At 39.3% G+C, this 23,720-nt stretch overlaps 1 protein-coding gene across 6 annotated transcripts in view; it reads right to left on the reverse strand.

Moving 5' to 3' along the window:
* Positions 1-23,720, reverse strand: part of MID1 (midline 1) — a 345,700-nt gene that overhangs the window by 42,580 nt on the left and 279,400 nt on the right. For all 6 annotated transcript variants that reach the window (XR_011499667.1, XM_014855401.3, XM_070502346.1 and 3 more), the window contains one exon: positions 7,422-7,529. Coding sequence is in view for 5 of the 6 variants with exons in the window: in XM_014855401.3 (XP_014710887.1) it covers positions 7,422-7,529 (108 nt within the window). In the remaining variant the exon portion in view is untranslated. The remainder of the gene's footprint in view (positions 1-7,421; positions 7,530-23,720) is intronic.

A 23,720-nucleotide genomic window follows, 5' to 3' on the forward strand; every position in this document is an offset into this window, starting at 1 on the left:
GATATTAGAATGAATCCATAAGAAATTGTCAGAAGAAGAAAAAATAACTGAGAGTCCCTAGAAGAAAGCAAGTGAATGGAACATTTAATCACACGACACAAAGAATGCCGTAAATTACATGGCAGAATCGAAGATGTTTAATACAATTCTAACAAAAGAAAAATGAGGTCAAAATGCTCCTTTAGAATAACTTCATGTCAATAACCTATCCTTTTGGTAGGCCTGTTAGTGACTGCACAGTTACAGATGTAACAATGCTTGAATTCCATTTTCTACTTTCTTTGCTTCTATCAAGATACTGGAAATTAAAAGTGACATAAGAGGAAAAGAAGAAAAACCGGCCCTAAATCATGTGTAAATTAAAGCAAGTCAAAATGAGAACTTCCTTTGAAAATATAGAAATATTTTACAGAAAACAATTTTTGGTATAATTTTCACTTTAGTTCAGTGTACAGTTCCATCTGATACACCAGACCGGAGCTTTTCAAACGTGATTGCACAAGAATCAGCTGGGATCTTTTTTAAAGGAAAACTGTAGATGTTTGGGCTGACTCTCCAATATCCTTGGTAAGGAGTTGTAATTGACAGAGCAGGAGGAATCTGCATTTAACAAGCAACGTTTTTTGATCTGTAGGTGATGAATCATTAGTATGGTCAGGACTAGCATTTAAAAACCAAATAGAAGAGAAGAGGAGAGGAGCAAAGAAAGTAGCAGAGTGGATTCCTGGTAGAAAGGGCAAGTTAGGTTTTGTAAAACTTTGTGTGTGTGTGCGCGTGTGTGTGTCTGTGCTGCAGTTGATGTCATGTGTATTTCTTACGGTGGTTTTTAGTAAAAAAAAAAAAGAAAGAAAAACACTGCTCTAAGTTGGGTGCTCCCAAACTATGATATCCAGCACACAACCAGTTTGTGTAAACAAACTTTCTTGGCATACTGCCACATTCATTCGTTTATGAATCATCTATGGCTGCTTTCACACTACAACACTGGGCAGAGGTGAGCTATTGCAACAGAGACCGTATGGCAAAGCCTAAAATACTTATTATCTGGCCCTCCACAGAAAAAGTTTGCCGACTTAAATGATTCCGATCACAGGGCCCTGATCTGAACCACACCCTGTGAAATGCTATCTTACAGGGTACAGCACTTCAGAATCAGACAATGAGCAGTAAGCCAAATACTCATTTCTTCCTTAGAAAACGGTTTTTCTTATATATTATTTTAAAAATCTGACAAGATGAATAAAGTGTGATTTTTTTAAAAGAAATACTAGATACTGACCCATAAGAAGATTCTCTATAGGTATGTGTTACTGCTGCTGGGGAAATTTTCCCGAGTCGGCACTGTTCTTTTTCGCTTTGGGAAGTGTGACCGCACATTGTAATTTCCGGAATTCACTCCATGCTCATCATGGAAATATTCTGTCTGTTGGAATCTCCTTTTAGTGGGGACATAGGCCTATTTATATCAATTTATTTGCTGTTTACTACACCTTACACATGCTTTTAAAAGCAGCCCTTTATTTTTCTTTACATGCATTTTAAATGCTTTTATATACTTGCTTTTATATATATGTACGATTTCCATCCCATAATTGTTATGTCCAAACAACTGATCCTCAGCTGACACAAGTATCTGAACCGACAGTGAGGCCTGTACTCAGCGTTTCTATAAGGCTATGGAAAAGCCTGAACATTTACTCCGAGTTAATTATCTTAAACTTTGGAGATTTAGAGTACATAAAAGCAGTGAAGAGAAAGGACCCTTTTTCTCTTTAGCTATGGCCTCCTATCGTAGATCTGTGTCTGAACGTAAAATGCATAATTTGCTTAATTTGGAGTTTGACATCAGCTTTTCGTGTGTTGACATGAAATTTATCCCCTGCTATTGAAGAAACAAGACAATTCTTTCCCGGGGAGTCTCATGGCTTGAGACTCTTCAGTCTGTCCAAGTATAAAGGCTGTCGAGCTATTTATTTCAAAGAATGCACAATGGTCTGAGAGCAGGAATTGCCAGTATGTACTGATGTGTAACAATACCGCCTGCTTGGCAACCTCCCTAGTTGGAGGATTTGCAGTAAGTTTGTTTCCACCAGGTCTAGCGGCCTTGTGATTGGCACCAGAGACAGACAGAGGCAAAGTCACACGGCGGATGAAATCCACCTTTGTGGTCTCCACAATTCTGCCGGTTCTTCCTCCAGCTCCCTACTTCCAAGTGCTGGCCAGAGGGCTCCAGTGTCCCTTCTCTGGATTCAGTGTCCTCAGACTGCCCAGCCAGCACCCTGGGCACCTGCACTGGGCACCGAGTCCACACTTGCCCTCCCTGCCCAGCACCTCAGATTTCCAGGGTGTTGGCACTCACGCTCTTCCATTCTTCAAAACATATCTCTGACACCACGTGCCCTGGCCAGGGACTCAGTCACTGTGAATTTTGGGGTTTGGGATCAACTACCTTTGATCATGTGCCAAAGTAGTAACTCAAGAGAAAGCTGAACTGGGCCCTCATCTTTCCCAAGTAGCGTTTGCTTTCTAATGTTGCCTTCTGAGATAAAGTCCCTGAGCAAATGTGCATTTTTAAAAAATTGACTAATTTCAAACATACAGGCTATTTTTAAAGTAATATAATCAACTTTCCTGTACACAGTATCAGCTTTACCAAATCTCAATATTTTCACCATATTAGTGGCAGGTTTTTCCAAAGGAAGTAAAATATTACTGATAGAATAGAAACCCTGAGTATCCCTCTCTGATTTCATTCATGTCCCTCTCCAGAGGAAAACCCCCTCTTGAATTCAGGGTTGTCACTCCCAAGCATGTTTATGTATACATGCCTAAACACTGTATGGGGTTTTTTGTAGTTTATCAAATTTTATATAACACTTCTCATTCTATACAAATCATTATAAAACTTTATATTTTTGTGATTTGCCCATATGAATACATATCACCCTAGTTCATTAATTTTAATTTCTGAAGACTGTTCCATTATATAAATATACAATTTACTTGTCTTACAAACAGCTTTATTGAGATATAACTAACATATAACAAACTGCACATATTTAAAGTACAAATTTGACAAGTTTTCAAATATGTGTAAACCCATAAAACAGTCACTATATTCAAGATAATGAACATATATATCATGCTCCCACTTTTCCTCCTGACCCTTTGTAATTCATCCTGTCCACTCCTCCCTGTCACTCATTCCTAAGCAACTACTGATTGTTTTCTGTCACTATAGATTATTAGAAAGTGTCATTTCTACAATTCCATATGAATATACTCATGCAGTGTATACTAATTTCTGTCTGGCTTTCACTAGCCATAATTATGTTGAGATTCATCCATGTTGTTGCATGTTTTAATAGTTCATTCCTTTTTATTGCTGAATCCTATTCCATTGTATGGTTACACCACAAATTGTTTATCCATTCATCTCTTGATGGATATTTGGGTCATCTCCAGTTTGGGGCTTTTACCCAAAATTCATGTACAAGCCTTATATGGACATATCCTTTCATTTCTCTTGGTAAACACCTGGAAAGGTTGGATCATATGATAAGTGTATATTTAACTATTTAAGAAACTGCCAAAGAGTTTTCCAAAATGCATTGTTTTCATTCTTACAAATAGTGCATGAGAGTTCCAGTTCCTCTACATTCTCACTAATACTTGGTACTGTCCATCTTTTTAATTTTGACCCTTCTAGTAGGTAAGTAATGGTATCTCATTGAGGTTTGCATTTCCTTAATGACCAATGATTTTGAACATCTTTTTATGTGCTTATTTGCCATCCATATATCTTCTTTGGTAAAGCATCTATTCGAATCTTTTATCCATTTGGTGAAGGGGTTGTCTGCTTCTTTATTAATGTGTTTTGAGAATTTGCTATATATTCTAGATACAAGTATTTTATTAGGTAAATAATTTATAAATATTTTCTACCAATTTGTGGCTTATCTTTACATTCTCTCAACAGTGGCTTTTGAAGACAAGATTTTACTTTTGATGAAATACAATTCATAATTATCTATGTAATCTATAAATATTTCTTTTATGCTTTTGTCATTGTATACAAATAATCATTTGTCCAACCCAAGGGCAGCAAGATTTCCTCCTATGTTTTCTTCTAGAAGTTTTATAGTTTTTACCTTTTACATTTAGGTATATGATTCATTTTGATTTAATTTTTGTATCTGGTATGAAGTATGGATCAAATTTCATATTCTTACATGAAGATAGCCTCCCCTATGTGGAGGCTAAAACTCAGTCTCCAAATTTCCCTTGCAGCTTGAGTTTTCTTTGTAATTTCAGTCTCTCCATTTTTACCTCCAAAACTGCTAATTTGTTATTTTCATATTTATTTTTTCTTATTTCATATCCTTCCTTTGTGGTTTCACAATTTTTTGTTCTTTTACTGTAGAAGTTATTCCTTCATTTATCTCTCTGAACACCTTTTTTATATTTTCTCATAAAATTAATTTCATCTGGGGTGAGATACTGTCTTTGCTGATTTTGTTGGTTGTAGTTTTAGACATTCACGATTTCTTTATATGCTTTGGAATTGTGGTTTGAATTTCAGTTTGAAAGGGAAGAAGTCATTCACAGTTTTTCTCCCTCACTCTCCTTGCTTAGTCTACCCTAATGGTTTTACAGTCACTTTCACTTCGCCCTTGGGGGTCCTCATTCAGGAATCCTATGTTATCTCTGCATTTCTGAGGCTCCTATTTTGTGCAGGTATTAGAAATAGTGCAGAGCCAGGCTCCAACACAAGTGACTTGCTGCAGACTCCCAGGCCTGAAGATTGCTCAAAGCTATGGTTGGCAATAATCTTTTTCGTCCCTTTTAATGAACTGAGAAACCTTGTGCAGTCCGTGGGATTAACCAATGAGCCTGATTTCAGCCCCCCATGCCATCTGGAGCACTTCTAGCCCCTTTACCCCAACGCTTCAAGAACTATTTACCCACTGGAGTTGAAGGTGTAGCAGATTTGGTCTCTTCCAGACCAAGTCCCAGTAGCCTGTGTCTTAGCCACAGTCAAAGCTTTTGCAGTGTCGTCATATTTCTGGCCCATAAAGATATTTATCATCTTGTTTTGGGTCCAGTTATGTCTCTTTGCCGGTCTATTTTCCTATGTTCTCTATCATTGATATGTGTTCAGGGTGGAGTGGGTGCACCAAAGCATGAACCTCATACATTACTACGGCCAGAACTGGGGATACCCCCTCACTACTTTGATCTAGCTCATGAGAGACACCCTCATGCTGGGGAGTTAAGTGAGGGAAAGGAGGCATGCTGGCCAGGAAGTTGTGGTGGAGTGTCTTTGCAGGCTGAGTAAGGGCCCCCAAAGATGCCCATATCTCAGTCCCAGGAGTTTTTTTTTTTAATGTGTTAACTTACATGAGAAAAGAGTCTCTGCAGATGTGATTAAATTAAGGATCTTGAGATGGGGGATATTATGCTGCTTTATCTGGGTGATCCCAATGTAATTATAAGGGTCCTTATTAGAGAAAACCAGGAGAGTCTGTCAGAGAAAGAGATTTGAGGATGGAAGCAAAGGTCAGAGTGATGTGATGAAGAAACCATGAGCCAAGGAATGTGGGTGGCCTATAAAAGCTAAAACAGGCAAGAAATGGATTCTGCCCTAGAGCTTCAAGAAAGAAACAGCACTGCCAAAACCTTGACTTTAGTCCAGTGAGACTGACTTTGGACTTCTGACGTTCAGAAGATCAGATACTAGATCTGTGTCCTTTTAAGCCACCAAGTGTGTAGTAATTGGGTACAGCAACAATAAGAAACTAATATGACTGTTGAGAGCTGATCCCTGCACACGACCATATAAAGGCAACAAATTACTTTCCATTGCATACTAATAATTAACTGCAGCTGTATTTCAGGCAATCATGTGTCTGAGAACCTGGAAGATGTAAGGTATTAAGAGATGTACATATGCGGCCTGATGATGGAAGAGGAAATATATGCTGTAAGGACTCCAGGCTGATGCAAAGTGCTCTTCCAAGTCGTACAGTCTGTATGACTTAGAAGACACATCTGAGTCAGGCCTTGGCCAGGAAATAATGTCATATTAATTTATTAATTCACTGTAATAGCTTTAAGAACAATTTGATTTGATTTGACTTCAACTCTTCTGATCACCACCACAATCTACATGTATAAATATTTTTCAATCTACATAGACAAACTAATCTAAAACATTATACAATATTAGAAGTACCTTTTAAATTTTGTAGAAAAGAGAAGAGCACATATCTTAGTTATTGTAATCTCTGTACACTGCTTAATACTTGCTAATTTGATTTAGTTATACATATTTCATTAAAATATAGCTATGAGCATTAATAACAGAAATTCATGAATTCATTGGATGTCAAATGTTTCTCTTTTTTAAATATTTATAAAATTATCTTTTGAGGGTGGCACAGAAATGGGTAAAACAAAATGTATCATGAGTATTTCAATAAAAATATGACATTTAAAAATAGAATAAAGTGATGAATTCTAAAATTACCAACAGTTTCTGAATGAATTTTGAACAAATAAGAGAGTGGCCATAAAGAATATAATATAAATTTGTGAATTGATTTTTAAATATAGTTTACTATGAAACCACAGGAATTTTAAACATACAAACATTAGAAAAGAAGTACTATTAATACATCCACAAAGGGGTATATGATATAGTGACACTATAGGAATTTTGCCACCATGAACTGATACCTGTCTGAATTCACTCAAGGACAGGGGAAACCACATCACAATTTCAATATATAAAGTGTGATTCATTTAAACCTATATTTAATACTGTGTTAATTGCTAGCATATAGCAATAAATGTGAAATGAACTCTTCCTCTGTGGAACCCATCTTCTCACAGAGAAGAGAGGTGGAAAACAATGGCTAATTATAGAGCTCCACGCTGCCCCCTGGAGTTGGGTAATGGAGAAGCCCTTGTATTACAGGTATGCATAGGAGACCATAATACAAAGCGAGGGGTGGAGAAAAAAATGGCCAACCAAGGGGCTTTGAACTACATCTTTTTTTTTTTTTTTGAGGAAGATTAGTCCCGAGCTAACTACTGCCAGTCCTCCTCTTTTTGCTGAGGAAGCCTGGCCCTGAGCTAACATCTGTGCCCATCTTCCTCTACTTTACATGTGGGATGCCTACCACAGCATGGCGTGCCAAGCGGTGCCATGTCTGCACCTGGGATCCGAACCGGCGAACCCCAGGCCACTGCTGCGCCACCAGGCTGGTCCCCTGAACTACATCTTAAAGACTTAAGAGGAGATGATAGAAAATACAGAAAAAGGGGGTATTTAATATTTCTTAAACTATTGAAGTGCCTGGGAGTATGATATTTTCTCCAGGTAAAGAATATGAAATCTTCCGCCTTAGAAATCTTACCTTCCCTTCTTTGATCTTGGTTCCAATAATTTGTCGTCTTTGCTGAATGATCTCAATGAGAAGATCACACTCCTCCATCAATTTGGCTTCTTGACGCGATGCATTGACCTACAAGATAGACAGAAGAGTAAACATTAATTTGGCCTTTGTTTTCAGTTCTTTCAGCTCTTTTTAATGTAGACTAGTATATTTCTGGTAATTTCTGAAAAGATATAGTAAATGTTAACTCTTCTTCAAATTATGCAGGGATGGCAAATATAGGACTTACACGTCTACTCCTTATTTTGCAACCCTGGAAAACATTATTATCCAATGATAGAAGTCTTTACTGCTAAGCCAGACTCAGCCTCAGAATCTTCCTTAACAGATCATGCACATAGCTATTACAAGTTACATAGTTTGAAATTGACACTTGAAATATATTTGCAATTTCTGCTTTTATATTTCGAAAGAAAGCGCAATTTTGGCCTGTTAAATGTAAAAAGTAAGTTAAAAAAAAAACTAATATTATTCTTTTATGGAGGATGTATTACTATCAATATCTTCTGCACAAATTTTCCAAAACCTAGGTAGCAAGGTTACGTCACATTTATTGGACTTTTCTTTTAAATACAGACATTCAATTTTGCATTTCATCACTATAAAAACATCAACAAAGAAAAAGGATGGTTGAATGTTCTACTAATCTTATGACATAATTTAAAACTTTACTTCTGGTATACTTCTGAAAGACCAAGGTTCTACAATGATAGCATGTCATTCTCCTGGAAGGGTAGATCATTATAGAATGGTTTGTATTTGAAGTTTTTAAGACTCATTGTATGCAAGGGAGGGTTACAATTAGCTCATTCTTGGCAAGTGGGCTTGGGAAATACTCTGCACAAGCTATTTCCTCCACCTCATGACAATTCTGAAATGCTTATTCACAAACAGAGACCCAGAAATCACAGCTGTGGGAAATGAAGATCGTGTGCATGGGGTTTATGATTTTAATGCAGCGCACAAGAAGCTGCAGTGTTATAAAGAGTGACAACAGCAGTGATTACTCTAGCACATCTCAGGGAGGAGACACGGCCCAGTCATTAAGCCCTTTTGATTTGGGATACTTTATTTAACTGTAGTAATTTCATTCTCTATGAATGAAATAAACTGGAAGTAGGGTCAGGAGCTCAGGATAAAAATCCATTGATGGCTGTTCAGAGAAAACATGTCCTGTTTCCAGAGGCCAGGATTCCTTGAGTTATTTTCTTGATCATTATAAGACACAGTAGAGAGACTACTCAAGAAGTCTTATTGAGAAGACCATGGTCACTGGCCATTTGCACCAAACCATGAGATCATGTCCTATGTCAGATTAGCACACAGACATATTTGCTAAATGTTTAATGGACAAAAAAAATTAAAAATACACTGATGGACAAGTACAGAATGTGGAACGCAGGCTAATATTTCAAGCAAGCTAATCACTGGGCTCAATTTCTCTTACCATTACTTACGTCGTCATTTGTAGTTGCCTCTGAGGCTTCCTAAATAAATTTAACATCTACGGAAATATTTACCTGAAACTCTACTACTCTCAAGAAATGTCTTGTCTTTCCTTTTCACCTCAAACTGAATTTAATAACTTACTACAACTGAGCTGTGAAAAGAATGAGATCATATTGAAACCACGGGCACATCATGATGGAGAAAGTGAAATTTCTAGAAAGTAGCATCCTACGCTTGAAAAGTATCTCCCAGAATGAGCCCTAGGAGACAAGTTGTACTTGAGCATACAATCAACATAAATCCAATAGGATGCAAGCTCCATAAGGGGAGGGATCTTTGGCTGTTGTGTTATGAGGCATCTATCCCAAGCGCCTGGTGCCATATCCGGCATAGAACAGTGAAAATGACCTTCCAAGGAGAGACAAAGTAAAGTATAATGAAGCAAGTAGCCATCATGATATACTGCAAGCACTCAATATGCATGTATTGGATTTATTGGTTTTCTAGGACTGTGTAGACATAAAATTATGTCCTAAGGATTATTCTTAGTGGGGGAGGGAATTGATTTATTTTTCCAACTTTATTGAAATATATTTCACATATCATAAAATTCGCCCATTAAAGTACCCAGTTTTGCGCTTTTTACTGTATTCAGAGTTGCACAATCACCATCACAATCTAATTTTAGAACATTTTCAGCATCCCCCCTCAAAATCCTATACCCATTTGCAGTAACTCCACATTCTTACTATCTACCTCCTTTCGGGCTTAGGGAACCACTAATCTACGTTCTGTCTCTTCACAGATTTGCCTGTTCTGGAATTTCATATAAACAGAATGAAACAATATGTGATCCTTTTTGTCTGGTTTATTTCACTTAGCATAATGTTGTTAACACTCCTCCATGTCAGAGCACGTGTCAGTACTTCATTCCTTTTTACGCCAAATAATATTCCATTTTAGGGATGTACCACATTTTGTTTATCCATTCTTTAGTAGATCGACATTTGGGGTGCTTCTATTTTTTGGTTACTATAAATAATATTGCTGTAAACATTTATGCATAAATTTTTGTGTGCACATATGTAGTCATTCTTCTTGAGAACAGAAGTGGAACTGGCGGGTCATATGTCAACTCTATGTTTAACTTTTTGAGGAACTGCCAAACTGTTTTCCAAAGTGGCTGCACCATTTTTTTTTTCTCCCCAAAGCCCGAGTACCTAGTTGTATATCCTAGTTGTAGGTCATTCTAGTTCCTCTATGTGGCACGCCACCACACCATGGCTTGATGAACAGTGCGTAAGTCTGCGCCTAGGATCCGAATCAGCGAAACCCGGGCCACTGAAGCGGAGCGAGAACTTAACCACTCGGAGACAGGGCTGGCTCCCGGCTGCATCATTTTATATGCCAATGAGAGGTATATGAGGCTTCCAATTTCTTCACACCCTTGTCAACACTTGATATTGTCTATCTTTTTTGTTTTAGTCATCCTAATAAGTATGGAGTGGTATCTCATTGTGGTTTTGATTTGCATTTCTTTGATAGCTAATGATGTTGAGCATCTTTTCATGTGCTTATTGGCCATTTGTGTATCTAATTTAGAGATATGAACATTCAGATCCTTTGCTCATTTTGTAACTGGGTCATTTATCTTCTAATTATTAAATTGTATGATTTCTTTATATATTCTGAACACAAGTCTCTTATCAAATATGTGATTTGCAAGTATTTTTTTCCCATTTTGTGGGCTCTCTTTTCATTTTCTTGATGGTGCTCTTCGAAGCACAAAAAGTTTTTAATTTTATGAAGTCCAATTTATCTATTTTTCTATTGTGACTTGGTCTTTTGGTTTTGTAGGTAAGAAACTCAGTCCAAAGTCATAAAGATTTACGTCTCTGTTTTCCTCTAGAAGTTTTCTCTCTTACGCTTAGGTCTATGAGCCATTTTGAGTTAAGTTTTGTGTATGGTGCGAAGTAGGAGTCCAACTTCCTTCTTTTGCTTGTGGATATCCAGCTGTCTAAGCACCACTTACTGAGAAGACTATTCTTCCCTCCACTGAGGTGCCTTAGCACTTTCGTCAAAAGTCAACTGACCGTATCGTAAGGTCCTCAGGTTTTGACGTTCTTGCTAACATATCCTGTGCTGAAAGATATTCCGGTTTTGACTAAACCTAATGAGTCTCCACCAGTAATTCTAGAGTAGGTGCTGTGAAATGGGGTATGGAGTACCAGCTCTACTAACATGATGATATTGGGAAAGTCAAGGAGTACCTCCATTTCTAAGCTTTCTTAGTTTGTAAAATGAGGTGAATAATATCTGCTTTCTCAGACATGTGGGATTATTGTGGTAAACACATGAAATAATACATGAGGAAATAACTAACATTACGAAGCCACAGACAAATTTGAGGTAATATTGTCTGCATTGAGAAGTGGCTTTGTTAACAGAATATGATTTAGTTTGGGATCCATTTCACTCTCAAAATTATTGGGATTTGGGTTACTCTATAGTAGGAAAAGTGTCCCAGTTGCCATTCTAACATGGGGCTCAATTTAATCCAAATTCTGACTATTTAATATTTACGATGGATAGGTTTTTTTTCTTACCAAAAAAAGTGGACTGAAATCTGCTTTGTTGAGCCAGACATGTTTTGAGAAACTGATACCAAAACCATCATGGCCTGAAAATATAAATTCCCAGAAATTTGGGAACATGATCTGTTAATTTCAGGCCAAGTATTTTCCTTAGATCTTTCAAAGAATACAGAGTTGACTTTCTCTTGAAACCAGGAAAGTTGAATCTCTTTTTCTACTTTTATGAAGCTTCCAAATTTTTGTAACTCTAGTATTCTTATATTCCAAAAGGTACAATAAAATAAGTTGAGCGCTATCCTATATTTCTAGAATTCTTCCACTACAAAGAAATTTTCCACAGTTTTGCTGCTTCATATGTCACTTACAAAAAGTTAATGATTTGATTGGACTTCGTTTCTTATATGGGCTATTAATTTAAATATGTAAGGCTTTATTGGTTACTTGCAGTGTGTTCAGGTGTTCTAGTTCCCAGGTTTGGTTTGGAAGCTGGTAGCTCCTGGTTATGATTTTAGCTTTCCTTTCTGATTCCCGTTTTTTTGAATCAGAAATCACCAAGGCTGATGGAAGTGCTTTGAGTAGGGCCAATCTAAGGATGCAAGAAACAACCCCTACATTTCACAGATCTACATTTCCACCTTTGCATCTTAAGTCTCCTTCTTGGTCCCTAACCTAAAGACAAAAGTGAGATGAAGACAATTAGGAATGATGGTCAGTGGTAAGTGACTACTGTATCCCACCTCTGGACCACACTGGAAACGGGGCACTTATCCTTCAGAACCCTTGACATCGCAGGACAAAATACAGCTTAAACTTGGGCCCTCTTCCCCGTCCAGGCTCCTCACTGCTACTTTTGTCTCCTCATCTCAGTTATACTCCTGAGTACATAGCATATCAGCCCCAAATGAGGAGAAACTTAGTCACTTTCACCTCATCTCTGTTTCGGCCTCACTCATGTCCTCAGCATGCTTCTTCTCTATATCTGGAGTTACAGCTTCCTTTCTCATCTTGAAATGCATCATTTTACCCCATCGTTGTCTTCTAGTCCTTATTACTAACTTTGTCTCTTTGCAAAATACTCTAAATTAATTCTTCTAAAGTTAGATCCAATCTCAATTCTTTCAGAATTTACTTCTTCTTTCAGGCCCCAATGCCTATCAGGGGCTGCAAGTGCCACAGCCAATGTCATGCAAGCTCAAGTCATGACTACTCTTATAAAACACTAGCAGCCTTCTATCTGAAAGAGCTACATACGACTAGCGACTCATTCATCTATCCATTCATTTATTCATTTGAATAAAGCAACTGAGTTCCCACAGTGTATCAGACAGCATTCTAAGCACTGAGCACACACTGGGGTCCAAGAGAGACAAAGTTCCCATTATCACAGAGTTTACAGATAAGCACAGGGGAACAGGCTGCACAAGTCAAGAAACAAAAATTTCAGATTGTGACAAGTGCATAAAGGAAATTAAAGAGAGTAATGTGATTGAACATGGCTGAGAGTAGGGCTCATTTTATTGGTGGTCAGACAAGAATTCTCTAACAAGTCTCTCGAGGAATGAAAAGGAACCAGCCAAAAGATGTGGAAAGGGTGTTTGTAGGCACTCCTGACTCTGCTTTTAACAGGCTACCTCCTAATCATACAGTTGAGCTTCATTATTCACAGATTCTGCATTTTCAAATTTGCCTACCTGCTAAAATTAATTTGTAACCCCCAAATCAATACTTGTGGCATTTTCACACCCACGTGTAGACACACTCAGAACAAGGAAAACCTTGAGTCACTCTACCAGCACCCAGCTGAGGTTGAGCAAGGGCACGCTCCGCCTTCTTGTTTCAGCTCTCATATAACCAGAGGATGGAGACAACGGGGCAGTGCAGTGCAGTGCAAGAAGCTTGGGCCCTGGGGCCCCTTGGATGGGGTTTGAGTCCCAACTCTGGCATCTGTTAGTAGGGCGGTCTCAAGCAAGTCACTTAACACTTCAGAACCTCTTTTTTCCTTTATAAAATAAAGAAAATAGAATCTACCAGGATGACTTGCTTTTAGGATTTAAGATCATAATCTATGTGAGGGTGTGTGTGTGTGTGTGTGTCCCCTAAGAGCAATGGTTCAGTAGTAGCCAGTTCCATGATCCTGGTGACTTTATAGAACATAACTACTGCAAACAACGAGAATCAATTGTATTTATCTACTATCTAGTGTGTCCATAATTGTCCTGAGTATTTCAAGGTCAGGAAGGGAAATTACATAAGTAAGACATAGGACAGTCTTGCTAGTAGGGAGTGCTAACCCACTCTCTGCTATTCCTAGGGTAATTTTGCTGCTTCTCCTTGACAGACTTTCTGATTGTTTACAGTCTAATGAAAGAGAAATTAGCAAGCTGAATAGTGAAGTGAGTGTAGAAAGCGAACACTCGTGTCTGGCCCTCCCTGCCCTGAAATCTAATTCAGCACTGAGGGCCACTCGCTCATATCAGATACCAATAATCAGTTGCAGTCCCATGTAAACTGCCACTGGGTGCACAGTTTATTTGCCTTTTCTAGAAATGCAGTTACATGTATTCATTCCCCAGATTAATGAATGATCACATAAATGAGTTGGCTATTTTCTCCAGGGCACTTGGTTAGCAATGCCTAGTAAAAAATTCCCTTGCTAAGTTTTATGGTATAATAGTGTTACAGGATTTCACAGAAGAGGTGGGGTGAAGTGAACAATTCATTCTTTTGTTTTTGTCATATATGTATAAACATTAAAGGGATTTAATTATACACACACTAAAAATTGGACTACATGTCTGTGAAATGTTCTTTAGCAGTCTGTAAACAGTTTTTAAGCATTTCTAAAAACGTACTCTTTTAATTTGACTTGTATTCAACTGCAAACTGAGATGTTCACTGCAGAGTATAAAAACATCATTAGATTTCAGAGACGTGTGGCCTTAACATCTTTAGAAATATTTTATGGAACTCTGAGAAGGAAACATCAATGGGGAAAAAATATCTGGCCTCTTACAGGTGAAACCGGACTAACATGCTTTTAGGAATCCTCATTTTCTGATTTTTGTAGTGCTTTGTTGAAATGAGTTAGCCATCTCTAGATTTGCAGAATAAAGCCTTCGAATTCCTCTTGTGAAAAGGATACGAGAACTTGATAGATCACTTCCTATTCATACACAGAGGCCAACCCTGGAGAGAGCTTAGGAGAGGAGAACCCTGATGTGTTGGAGAAAGGACGTTTTATTTCAGGGTGTGGAGGAAAGAGGGGTGCTGGCGTTGGACAATTCCAGAGGCCACAATTCACTTTCAATTCCATGAGAATGGTGCCCCTGATCTGGGCAGCCCAGGAGTGCCCTATCACACTGGCCCACCATTAGTGCACTCTTGAAATTGTACCATCAAATTGGGCCCCTTTGGTTTAAGACTCTAAATCTTGCTATCCTTGAAATCATTACTAGCTATACTGGGGGTTTAAAAAACAAAAGTCTACTTACAAATTTGTCTAGAATTGGTCCTCATGGCAAAAGCAAAGCCGTACTGTGCTTTAAATTAAGGTGACCTTGAGAAAGGTTGAAAGTCTCTTTTATTGGATGCTTTGTTGATGTCGTTGTTATTGTTTAAACTCAACAGCACTTTTCTCTACTACTAAGAATATATAATTTTGAGTCAAATTTAAGGAGGTTAGTGTTACTAGTTTCTAATAACACTATCATTTCATACTGTTATATGTTATAACATCCATAACAAATCTATCTCGCTCAAAAAGAAAAACATTGGAGGACTTAATTCCAGTCTGCCCAGGACTGGAGCAACCGGAGCACAACTGGGCTGCAGAGAAGCTGATAATTTGGCCAGGAAGATGAGAGGATAGAGAAACGCAAGTGGGCTCTACGCCCTGCCGTGGACTGCTGACCAGGTGCGAAGAGAAATATGAGGACGTGAGGATGCTTTGGGTTTTATTGCCAAAGGCAGCTGTGATGAACATTCCAGACCCTGGGGCAGAAGGCAGACAGAGCTGCCAGAAGGAACAATGAAAGGGACTCAATACTCGAGCTTGTATATAAAACTGAGCCAAGGAGAACTGACTAAGAGCAGACTGCATTACTGTAATTCATCTAACATGTTTATATGTAATCTTCACCCTGAAACGCTCTCACACCAAAGTCAAATATCTGCGGACCTAGCTCAAGTAGACGAGAAAGAGAATGGCCAAGTTCCCAGCGCCCCTCTCTTTGGAGGAAAACCTGGAGTACAGGACAATATTTTTAAATATTTAATATGTTAATTTAATATTGAACATTTATGACCACAACTTTTTAAAGCCCAAGAAAGGCTTTTCAGAAAAATAAAAAATGGAATTCCCTCATAAAGTGCTTTTGATGAGGAGTAACAGTAGTGATGGTGTGGATAGAAGCTACATGTAATCCAACCTTTATCCTAGAGTGACGTAGTGGAAAATGATTTGGCCCAGAGGAGACCAATTCTACATATTGATTAAATATCCAGGTGGGATTTTGCTATATTTCTTCTATGAGATAAAAAAATAGCTCCCAGGAACCTCATGATAAATCCTCTTTTCTTGAAGTTTCTAAGATTATGAAGCTTGAATGTTGGATAAGGAAGCGAGATGCCATTAAAAATGGCAACACACCGTGGGGAGCTGGGCAATAAGTCTTCTTATAAATGAAACACAACTGTAACAATACAATAAAACTGTCCAGAAGGACGCCACTGCGAATGCCTAAAACTCTGGAGCTTCACACAAGGAATTATTCTCCCAAGAGCAGTGTACGCAACACTCCCATCCAAGATGTTGTTGATGTTGTTTACCTTCTCAGTAAAGCAAAACTGTCAAAGGAGAAAAAATTCAGACTGAACAAGGGCTAGAGGAGGCAGTAGTTCAGAACTCAGGGTCCTGAGGAAGTCTTCCTGGGAGTGAATGGCAGGGCTTCCTTCCATCCTAGTTGCATGTTCTTGGGAATTCGCTTAAATTATCCATTTCTCGAGTTCCTTATTTGCATAATGAAGAAAATGCCAACTCTTACCTGGTAGACCAGGTGTTCCCCCAGGGGACGTTGGCAACATCTGAAGACATTTTCAGTTGTCACAATTGGGAGCAAGTGCGTGCATGTGTGTTCACGTGCATGCACTAATGTCAGCTAGCGGGTCGAGGCCAGAGACGCTACTAAACATCCAACAATGCTCAGGACAGCCTCCATAACAACAGAGAATTATCTAGCCCCAACTGTCACTAGTGCTAAGGTGAGAAACCCTAGGGCATACTGTGGTGAGAACTAAATGAAATAATACATGAAAAGCCATTGAAAACTGCTTGGCACATGGTAATTACTCAAGAAATGTTAACTATCAGTATTGTCAATAAACTCTGTTTACGTGATATGTCCATATGAGACTAGTCAGCCTATGCTGACTACAAGTCTAGGACTAGTCAGCCTGTACTGATTGCCTGGGGACTTTCTACCATGAACCAAAACTTTTATCCATCTACATCTTTCACCAAAACGATGGCTTTGGAAGCTATAACTTGAGCATTAACTCCAGAAAATTTGGAGTTACTTTCAAATCTCAAATGCATTCCTTACAGGTTCCTTCCTGATGCAATGGGGGTGAGAATGGGGGTGGGGTGCAGAGGAGAACCTTCCATGATGGGGAATAGGAGTTGGGAAACTTTGCTATAAAGGGCTAGACAATAAACATTTGAGCTTTGTGGCCCATATGGACGCTGTTGGAACTACTCAACGCCACTGTTGTAGTTTGAAAGCAGCCACTGACAATATGTAATCAAATGGGCATGGCTGTGTTCCAATAAAACTTTATTTACAAAAACAGGTGATGAGTCAGATCTGGTCCTAGAATCATAGTTTGCCAACCTCCAGCATAGAGGAAAAGATCATGGACTTCATAGCCTAAAAGCTACAGGTGTGAAAAATGTGTTAAATTTCTGCAAGAATGTTTCCTCATTTGTGTACTTTCAGTGAAAATATCTGTCAACTATCTGGCACATAGTAGGTACTTGATAAATATTTCTTTTCTTCCTTCAAGGCATGAATAGTTGCAATTACTGAATTCACAGGATTTCGATTTGAAAATAAAAATATTCTTGCAGCATGGTTTTTTTTTTTTTTTTAAAGATTTTATTTTTTCCTTTTTCTCCCCAAAGCCCCCTGGTACATAGTTGTGTATTCTTCGTTGTGGGTTCTTCTAGTTGTGGCATGTGGGACGCTGCCTCAGCGTGGTCTGATGAGCAGTGCCATGTCCGTGCCCAGGATTCGAACTAACGAAACACTGGGCCGCCTGCAGCGGAGCGCACAGACTTAACCACTCGGCCACGGGGCCAGCCCCAGCATGGTTTTTACTTTCCCCGTGATGTCCTGCCGGCTTCTGTCAGAGTTATAATAAAAGCTGTTCTTCCCGTGATGTTTTTCTCAGTTGTACTCAACTGACTTCAATCTTACATTCTTGGCATTAATGCCACAGACTTTTCTTTTTGTGTTTAATGGTAACTCTATTCAAAGCAGTTCCAAAATGAAGAAGCAGAATGGAAGGTGTTGCTCATAATTCATTCAAAAACAATAAACTCCTCCCTTCCTTTCTCTCATTAATTACACACTTTATAAAACAAATGCTCCACACCCTTCCGTTTGGGTTGGGCACACAGAGTGAAAAAAAACCTATTAAATCTGTCATGGGCATTTGTCTCTATCTAGTCTTTTTCATAAAGTTTCTGATACATGGCAATTTCTATTAAGCAATTTTCAACAAATGTATTTGGTAAAAACCAGCCTTTAGATGGTGTGGCCAGAAGCTAAAAAATAACTTACAGAAGAGGATGGTTAATTGAGCAGTGGGGAGGACAGAGGTGCTATGTTTCAGGGAAAGGAAGTCATTTCTAATGGAAAGAGGAAGCTTCTATCCCACGACCTTACATTACTCACTTTCAATCTTACATGTTGTTTCTCATTAAGTGGCATTCTTTTCAGTTGTTGCTCCATGATTCCTGAATAGCAACGTACTGGAAAAATACAAAGTTGGACTCCTATTCAGGCTTGAGTTACTCAAGTATAGATGCCATCTGCTCCCCTGCAAGGTCATGAAGAGCGAGGATTGGATCCCTGCTCCTTGGTATTCCTTACAGTGAGTAAAATATATTTGATTATACCACTGATAAACTTGCAGTTGGAAGGACAGCTGGAAAATGTTAAGCTTTGTTCTGTCTTTCTGGTGCATCCACAAGTGATATCTATGAAATATCTTGCCTGGTTGTCACTCTAGAATACGAGCAGAAGCTGACAGATTGATTTTTAAATATCTTTGATGACCAGTGTTTAATATGCACATTTATTCAATACAGTGAAAGAGAGGAGAGTTTAGGGAAATTGAACATGTGAGCCATGGGCATGATGGGGAAAAAGGATCTGTGTCATCATTCCATTTTAGAGGGGGTCTGCGGTTCTGTTCTCCTCACAGCAGGGCATGAGTCTAGGGTGGAAGTATAAGTTGTTGCCAAGAAACACCAGTAGGGTGGTGGGGAAGTAAGATGGAGAAAGGTGTGAAGTCAGTGAAGTGTACCTTACCAAGACCACTGTGGGCAACTGGAGATCAATCCCAATGGGTAACGTTGGAAACTGCAAACCATTCCAGGTGATGGGGAGGAAGAGCGGTATTTACCTAATATCCCCTATCAGTCCCTGGTTGAAGGCTGTTGGGGGTGGGTGGGTATTACCTCCCCTCTGGAATTAACCGGTGAGGCGAAGGAGGTAGAAAAAGTCCCCGGGCAGAGTCTTAGCCACTTGCAGCTGGAAGCTCTCAGGCCAGGGGACACAGAACTGGCGAGTGCTCTATGGGTATGGTGCTGACAGTTACGAACAGGAGCACTTACATTAGAGGGGACTAAAATCCTGATGTTTCCTAAGAAGAGCCTGAGAGGACGTCACAGGGCACTGGTGTCACAGTCGTCCAGTTTGTTCTATAGCTCCAATGACTTCTGACTAATTGCAGGGCTGAACAGAGTATGCATCTGGCAGTGTTTTCTGTCCTAACCTTGGTCATTCCTGACTCCAGGGCTACAATCAACTTACAAATGTTCACTTACAACTGACCATAAATGAGTCTAAATCTGAGCAACAGCAGGCAAAGTTGCCTGGAAAAGAAAACATATGAAATCTAGTGAATCAGACTGAAAAATATATATATTTCTTTATCTAGAGACCTGCCACTTTCCCATCAACTCACTATGAAATTATTATTGTCTTCCTAAAATAATGGCTTTATAGCTTTAAGCCTTAATATGTACAGTTTGCTGCAGTAAAATTGAATTTAAAAAGCTTGAGTTCGGGATTACAGGAAGAAGTGTCTCTGTCTCTCTCTCCCTAAATTGTCTGAAAGGTCAACTATATTTCTATATACAAACCTGACAGATGCTGCCTTCCCACCTTCCTACCTGGGAAACAGAATGCTCTGTTTACACTTGTCAGGATCGGGGGTGGCGAGGAGGCGACATCCTGCCAGGTAATGGAAACACTGCTTACTTTAATTTTACTACCAAGAACAAAGCCTTCTTATTGTTTAATAGAACCCTTAAAGGCAGGCCTCATGGGCATAGTTCTAATTTCTTCAAGACCACAAACAAGAGGAGTTCTTTAAGGCCATTTCATGAAAAACAGAAGGAAAAAAAGACTTTATTCTGCAAAATTTAAAGCAATTCTTTGCTTAAGTAGCCAGAGCCTGACTCCAAGTTAGCACTCACGTGTGCTCTCTTATATGGGCGTTTGTCGGCATTGTCTACCTGGGCAGCCATTCCTTTGGTAAGATTAGATCGAGGCTATGTCAGAGATACGAAACAAATCACCTTCCTTTTAGGACATCATCTCTTTGGCATCATTTTCAGATGACATGGTAAAAGAAGAAACATTTTGCACCAAAAATAAAGAAGCCAACACTCTCTGCTTGCAAATCCTATTTATAAAACTGGGAACCACAAAAATCTTAATTCAGTGCTTATTATGATTCTGCCAGCAAACTAAACCTTCCATGCAGTCCTAGCTTCTCAGCTGCAGGTTTTACTTCTCTCTCCACTTAAAGTACAGGTGGCTAAAGCTACTGGTTTCCAGAGATCTTTGCAATAGTCTTAGTAGCTAAGGCATGAAAGTAAGAGAAAATGAGGATGTCTTATTTCTCTGTGAGTGAGGAGGATGTTACTGGTGTACCAGGGACAATACAGGAAGAAATCCTATGGACTAGTTAAGCGCCCGCAATTTGCAAAGCATCACGCTAGGACCTGTGGTAGAAACATAACTTTGCGTTCTAGAGAGAATGACTTCACCAGAGAACAATTAGCAAACATGCCAACTGCACACATAATTAACTGCTAACCCATGGGCTACAGAAGTTCTAGAGCTGTGTGGGCCAATATGGCAGCCAATAGCCACTTGTGGGTTTTGAGCACTTGAAATGTGGCCTGTCTGAATCGAGATGTGCTGTGAGTATGAAGTGAATTCATTAATCATTATTGTATTGATTACCTGTTGAAATGATAATGTTTTGAATATATCGAGTCAAATAAAGTATACCAGTAAAATTAATTTTACCTATTTGTTTTTACGTTTTTAAATGTGGTTACTTGGAAATTTTAAATTACCTACGTGGCTCCCATTATATCTCAACTGGATGGTGTGGCTGCAGAGGGTTTCAGAAACGAGGCGACTGGTGTGTGTGAGTAGCTGGGGAAGGTTTGCTGCCGAATATGGAAGTGGGACTGCTCTCTGGAGATCAGAGTGGGCAAGAAGGGAGTTGGGAAACCCAAGGTGAGGAAGATAAGAAAAGCACCAGAGCAGGGGGAAAAAAAAGAGCACGTCTGTAGGACAGCAGGGAGTTAAGGATTTATTTCAACGATATGCAGGGCGCAATGGGCATACATCTTTTTTCTTTTTTTTGAGGAAGATTAGCCCTGAGCTAACTGCTGCCAATGCTCCTCTTTTTGCCAAGGAAGCCTGGTCCTGATCTAACATCCGTGCCCATCTTCCTCTGCTTTATATGTGGGACACCTACCACAGCATGGCATGCCAAGCAGTGCCATGTCCACACCCAGGATCCAAACCGGCGAACCCCGGGCCTCTGAGAAGTAGAACCTGTGCACTTAACCACTGTGCCACCGGGCCAGCCCCAGGCACGTATCTTGAATTGGGTATCTGGGAGTGGAGAAACACCAGAGCCAGTTATATCTTACTGCACCTTGTTAAAGGGCCTGTTGGGGTCAATTGCAGAGAGCTGCCTATGACTGACCTCACACAGAGCCCAGCTAAGGCAAAAAGGTGAATTGGGAGGCTTAACTTTGGGGGTCTTTCCTTGACCTCACCGTCTTCTAATTGCCTTCCTTTGTATCTTTGACCTCGTAGGCCTGCACCATCTCTCTTTGAAGCTATCCATGCTTACTCGCTCTCCTAGGGTTTTCTTCTGAAACTGTGGTGGTGGTGCTGGTGAAAGTTACGAGGGCAATAGGAGGGGAGATGGGAGGGAAATTGGAGAGCCCTGTAGCTGTACAAGGCGGGCTTTGCCAAAGGACAGTGAAAAGTGAATCTAACCTGCTCCGGAAGAGAAAAGGAAAGACCATAGAATTCAGATGTTTGTCAGTTGCTGTTTTTGAGGGTGTGGGGTGTGTGTGTGTATGTGTGTTTGGGGACCAAGAGTCTGATATTGAAAATGTCACCCTATAAGCCATCTTCAGACCTAGGCTGACTAGCCATCCTACACATGTGAAAGTGTTCAAATGTGTTTCCCTCAACTTGATTCAAAGCGGCTATCTGGTCATTTTTTCTTTTACAAACCAGAAGGGATAAGGAGGGTATCCCAGAGAATCAAAAGGAAAAAGATAGGTTTACAACAAGGGGACAGGGAAGACCCCTGTTGCCCTCCCTCGAGGGCTAAGCAATGACCCAACTGACGGCTCTCTCATTCTTGACTTCCCTCTGCCAACCCCATCATCTTAGCCCTCATCCAGAGATAGAGACTTCATGCTGCGTGGAGCTCCTCAGGTGCATCACCCATCCTGCTACTGCCTCCAGGGATCTGTGGCTGCTGAGATCTGCCATTATGTCCTGCGTACAGCCTTCTCAAGAAGGGTCCTTTCTGCCCTTCAGGATGAGAATTTATCTGACATGCCGATCTATGCAAATATGCTAGTGACAGAAGGAGGCAGTTGGTCTCTCTGGGAGAGTCCCGTTTTCTCATCAATAGCCATGTGCTGTGTGCTAAATGAAGGAGATACTAGGAAAAGAAAGACAGTATCCTGTTTCTCAAGGAGTCCAACCAACTATGACGGAATAGACGTGCACTCAAAGACCAGGAGAATTTTTGCCCAAGGACTGTACCTATATCACTATGTAGTTTTCCTCAAGCTTTAAGTTCAAATTACGAGTCTCATTATTCTATTCATAAATCCAAGAAATTTTATAAAACCAAGAATAATCACTCTCAGGGGGTGCTTGAATCAATGTTTGATTAACTTAAGTTGAACAGACTCAACTCCATTAAACAATCAATTCCATCTATAAATTAGTTGATTAAGTTCCTTATACATTTTTTAAATTGAGGTAAAATTTACATTCAGGCAAATGCATAAATCTTAAGAGACAATTCAATGGATTTTGATAACCAACATAACCAACAGCTTAATCAAGATATAAAATATTTCTATCACCCCAGAAAGTGCCCTGGAGCCCCTCTTCCAGTCAATTCTCAACCCCCTGGGTAATCCTTGTTCAGATTTTTATCACCAAATCACTGTGACATTTTAAAATGCATTTATAAATGTAACATATTCAATTTACTTTATAAGCACTTTAAATGCTTAATGGGGTAAAATTAAAACTCTAACAAGGTAAACCTTCCCAAGTACTTAAGTAGCTCTTAGAATTCTAATAAGTTAAACTTACAAATGTAGTGAAACTCAAGTTCTCTTGAACGTTCCAATGCTGGTTTGAAACAAACCATTTTATACTTTCAATTTAAAATCACAGGTCCAAAATAAATTACATGTTTCAGATTGGAAACTCAAAGCTAACCTGTCAAATTTCTGTAATATGCCATATTTTCTTAAATGCTACAAACCCTTAAAATACAAAGATACGTTTTAGTTCTAAATTGTAACACAAAATATTGATTCTATGGTTATTATTTAGGTCTTCATCTTTATACATAACTG

Source organism: Equus asinus, chromosome X, assembly GCF_041296235.1.
Source record: "Equus asinus isolate D_3611 breed Donkey chromosome X, EquAss-T2T_v2, whole genome shotgun sequence".
NCBI lineage: Eukaryota > Metazoa > Chordata > Mammalia > Perissodactyla > Equidae > Equus > Equus asinus.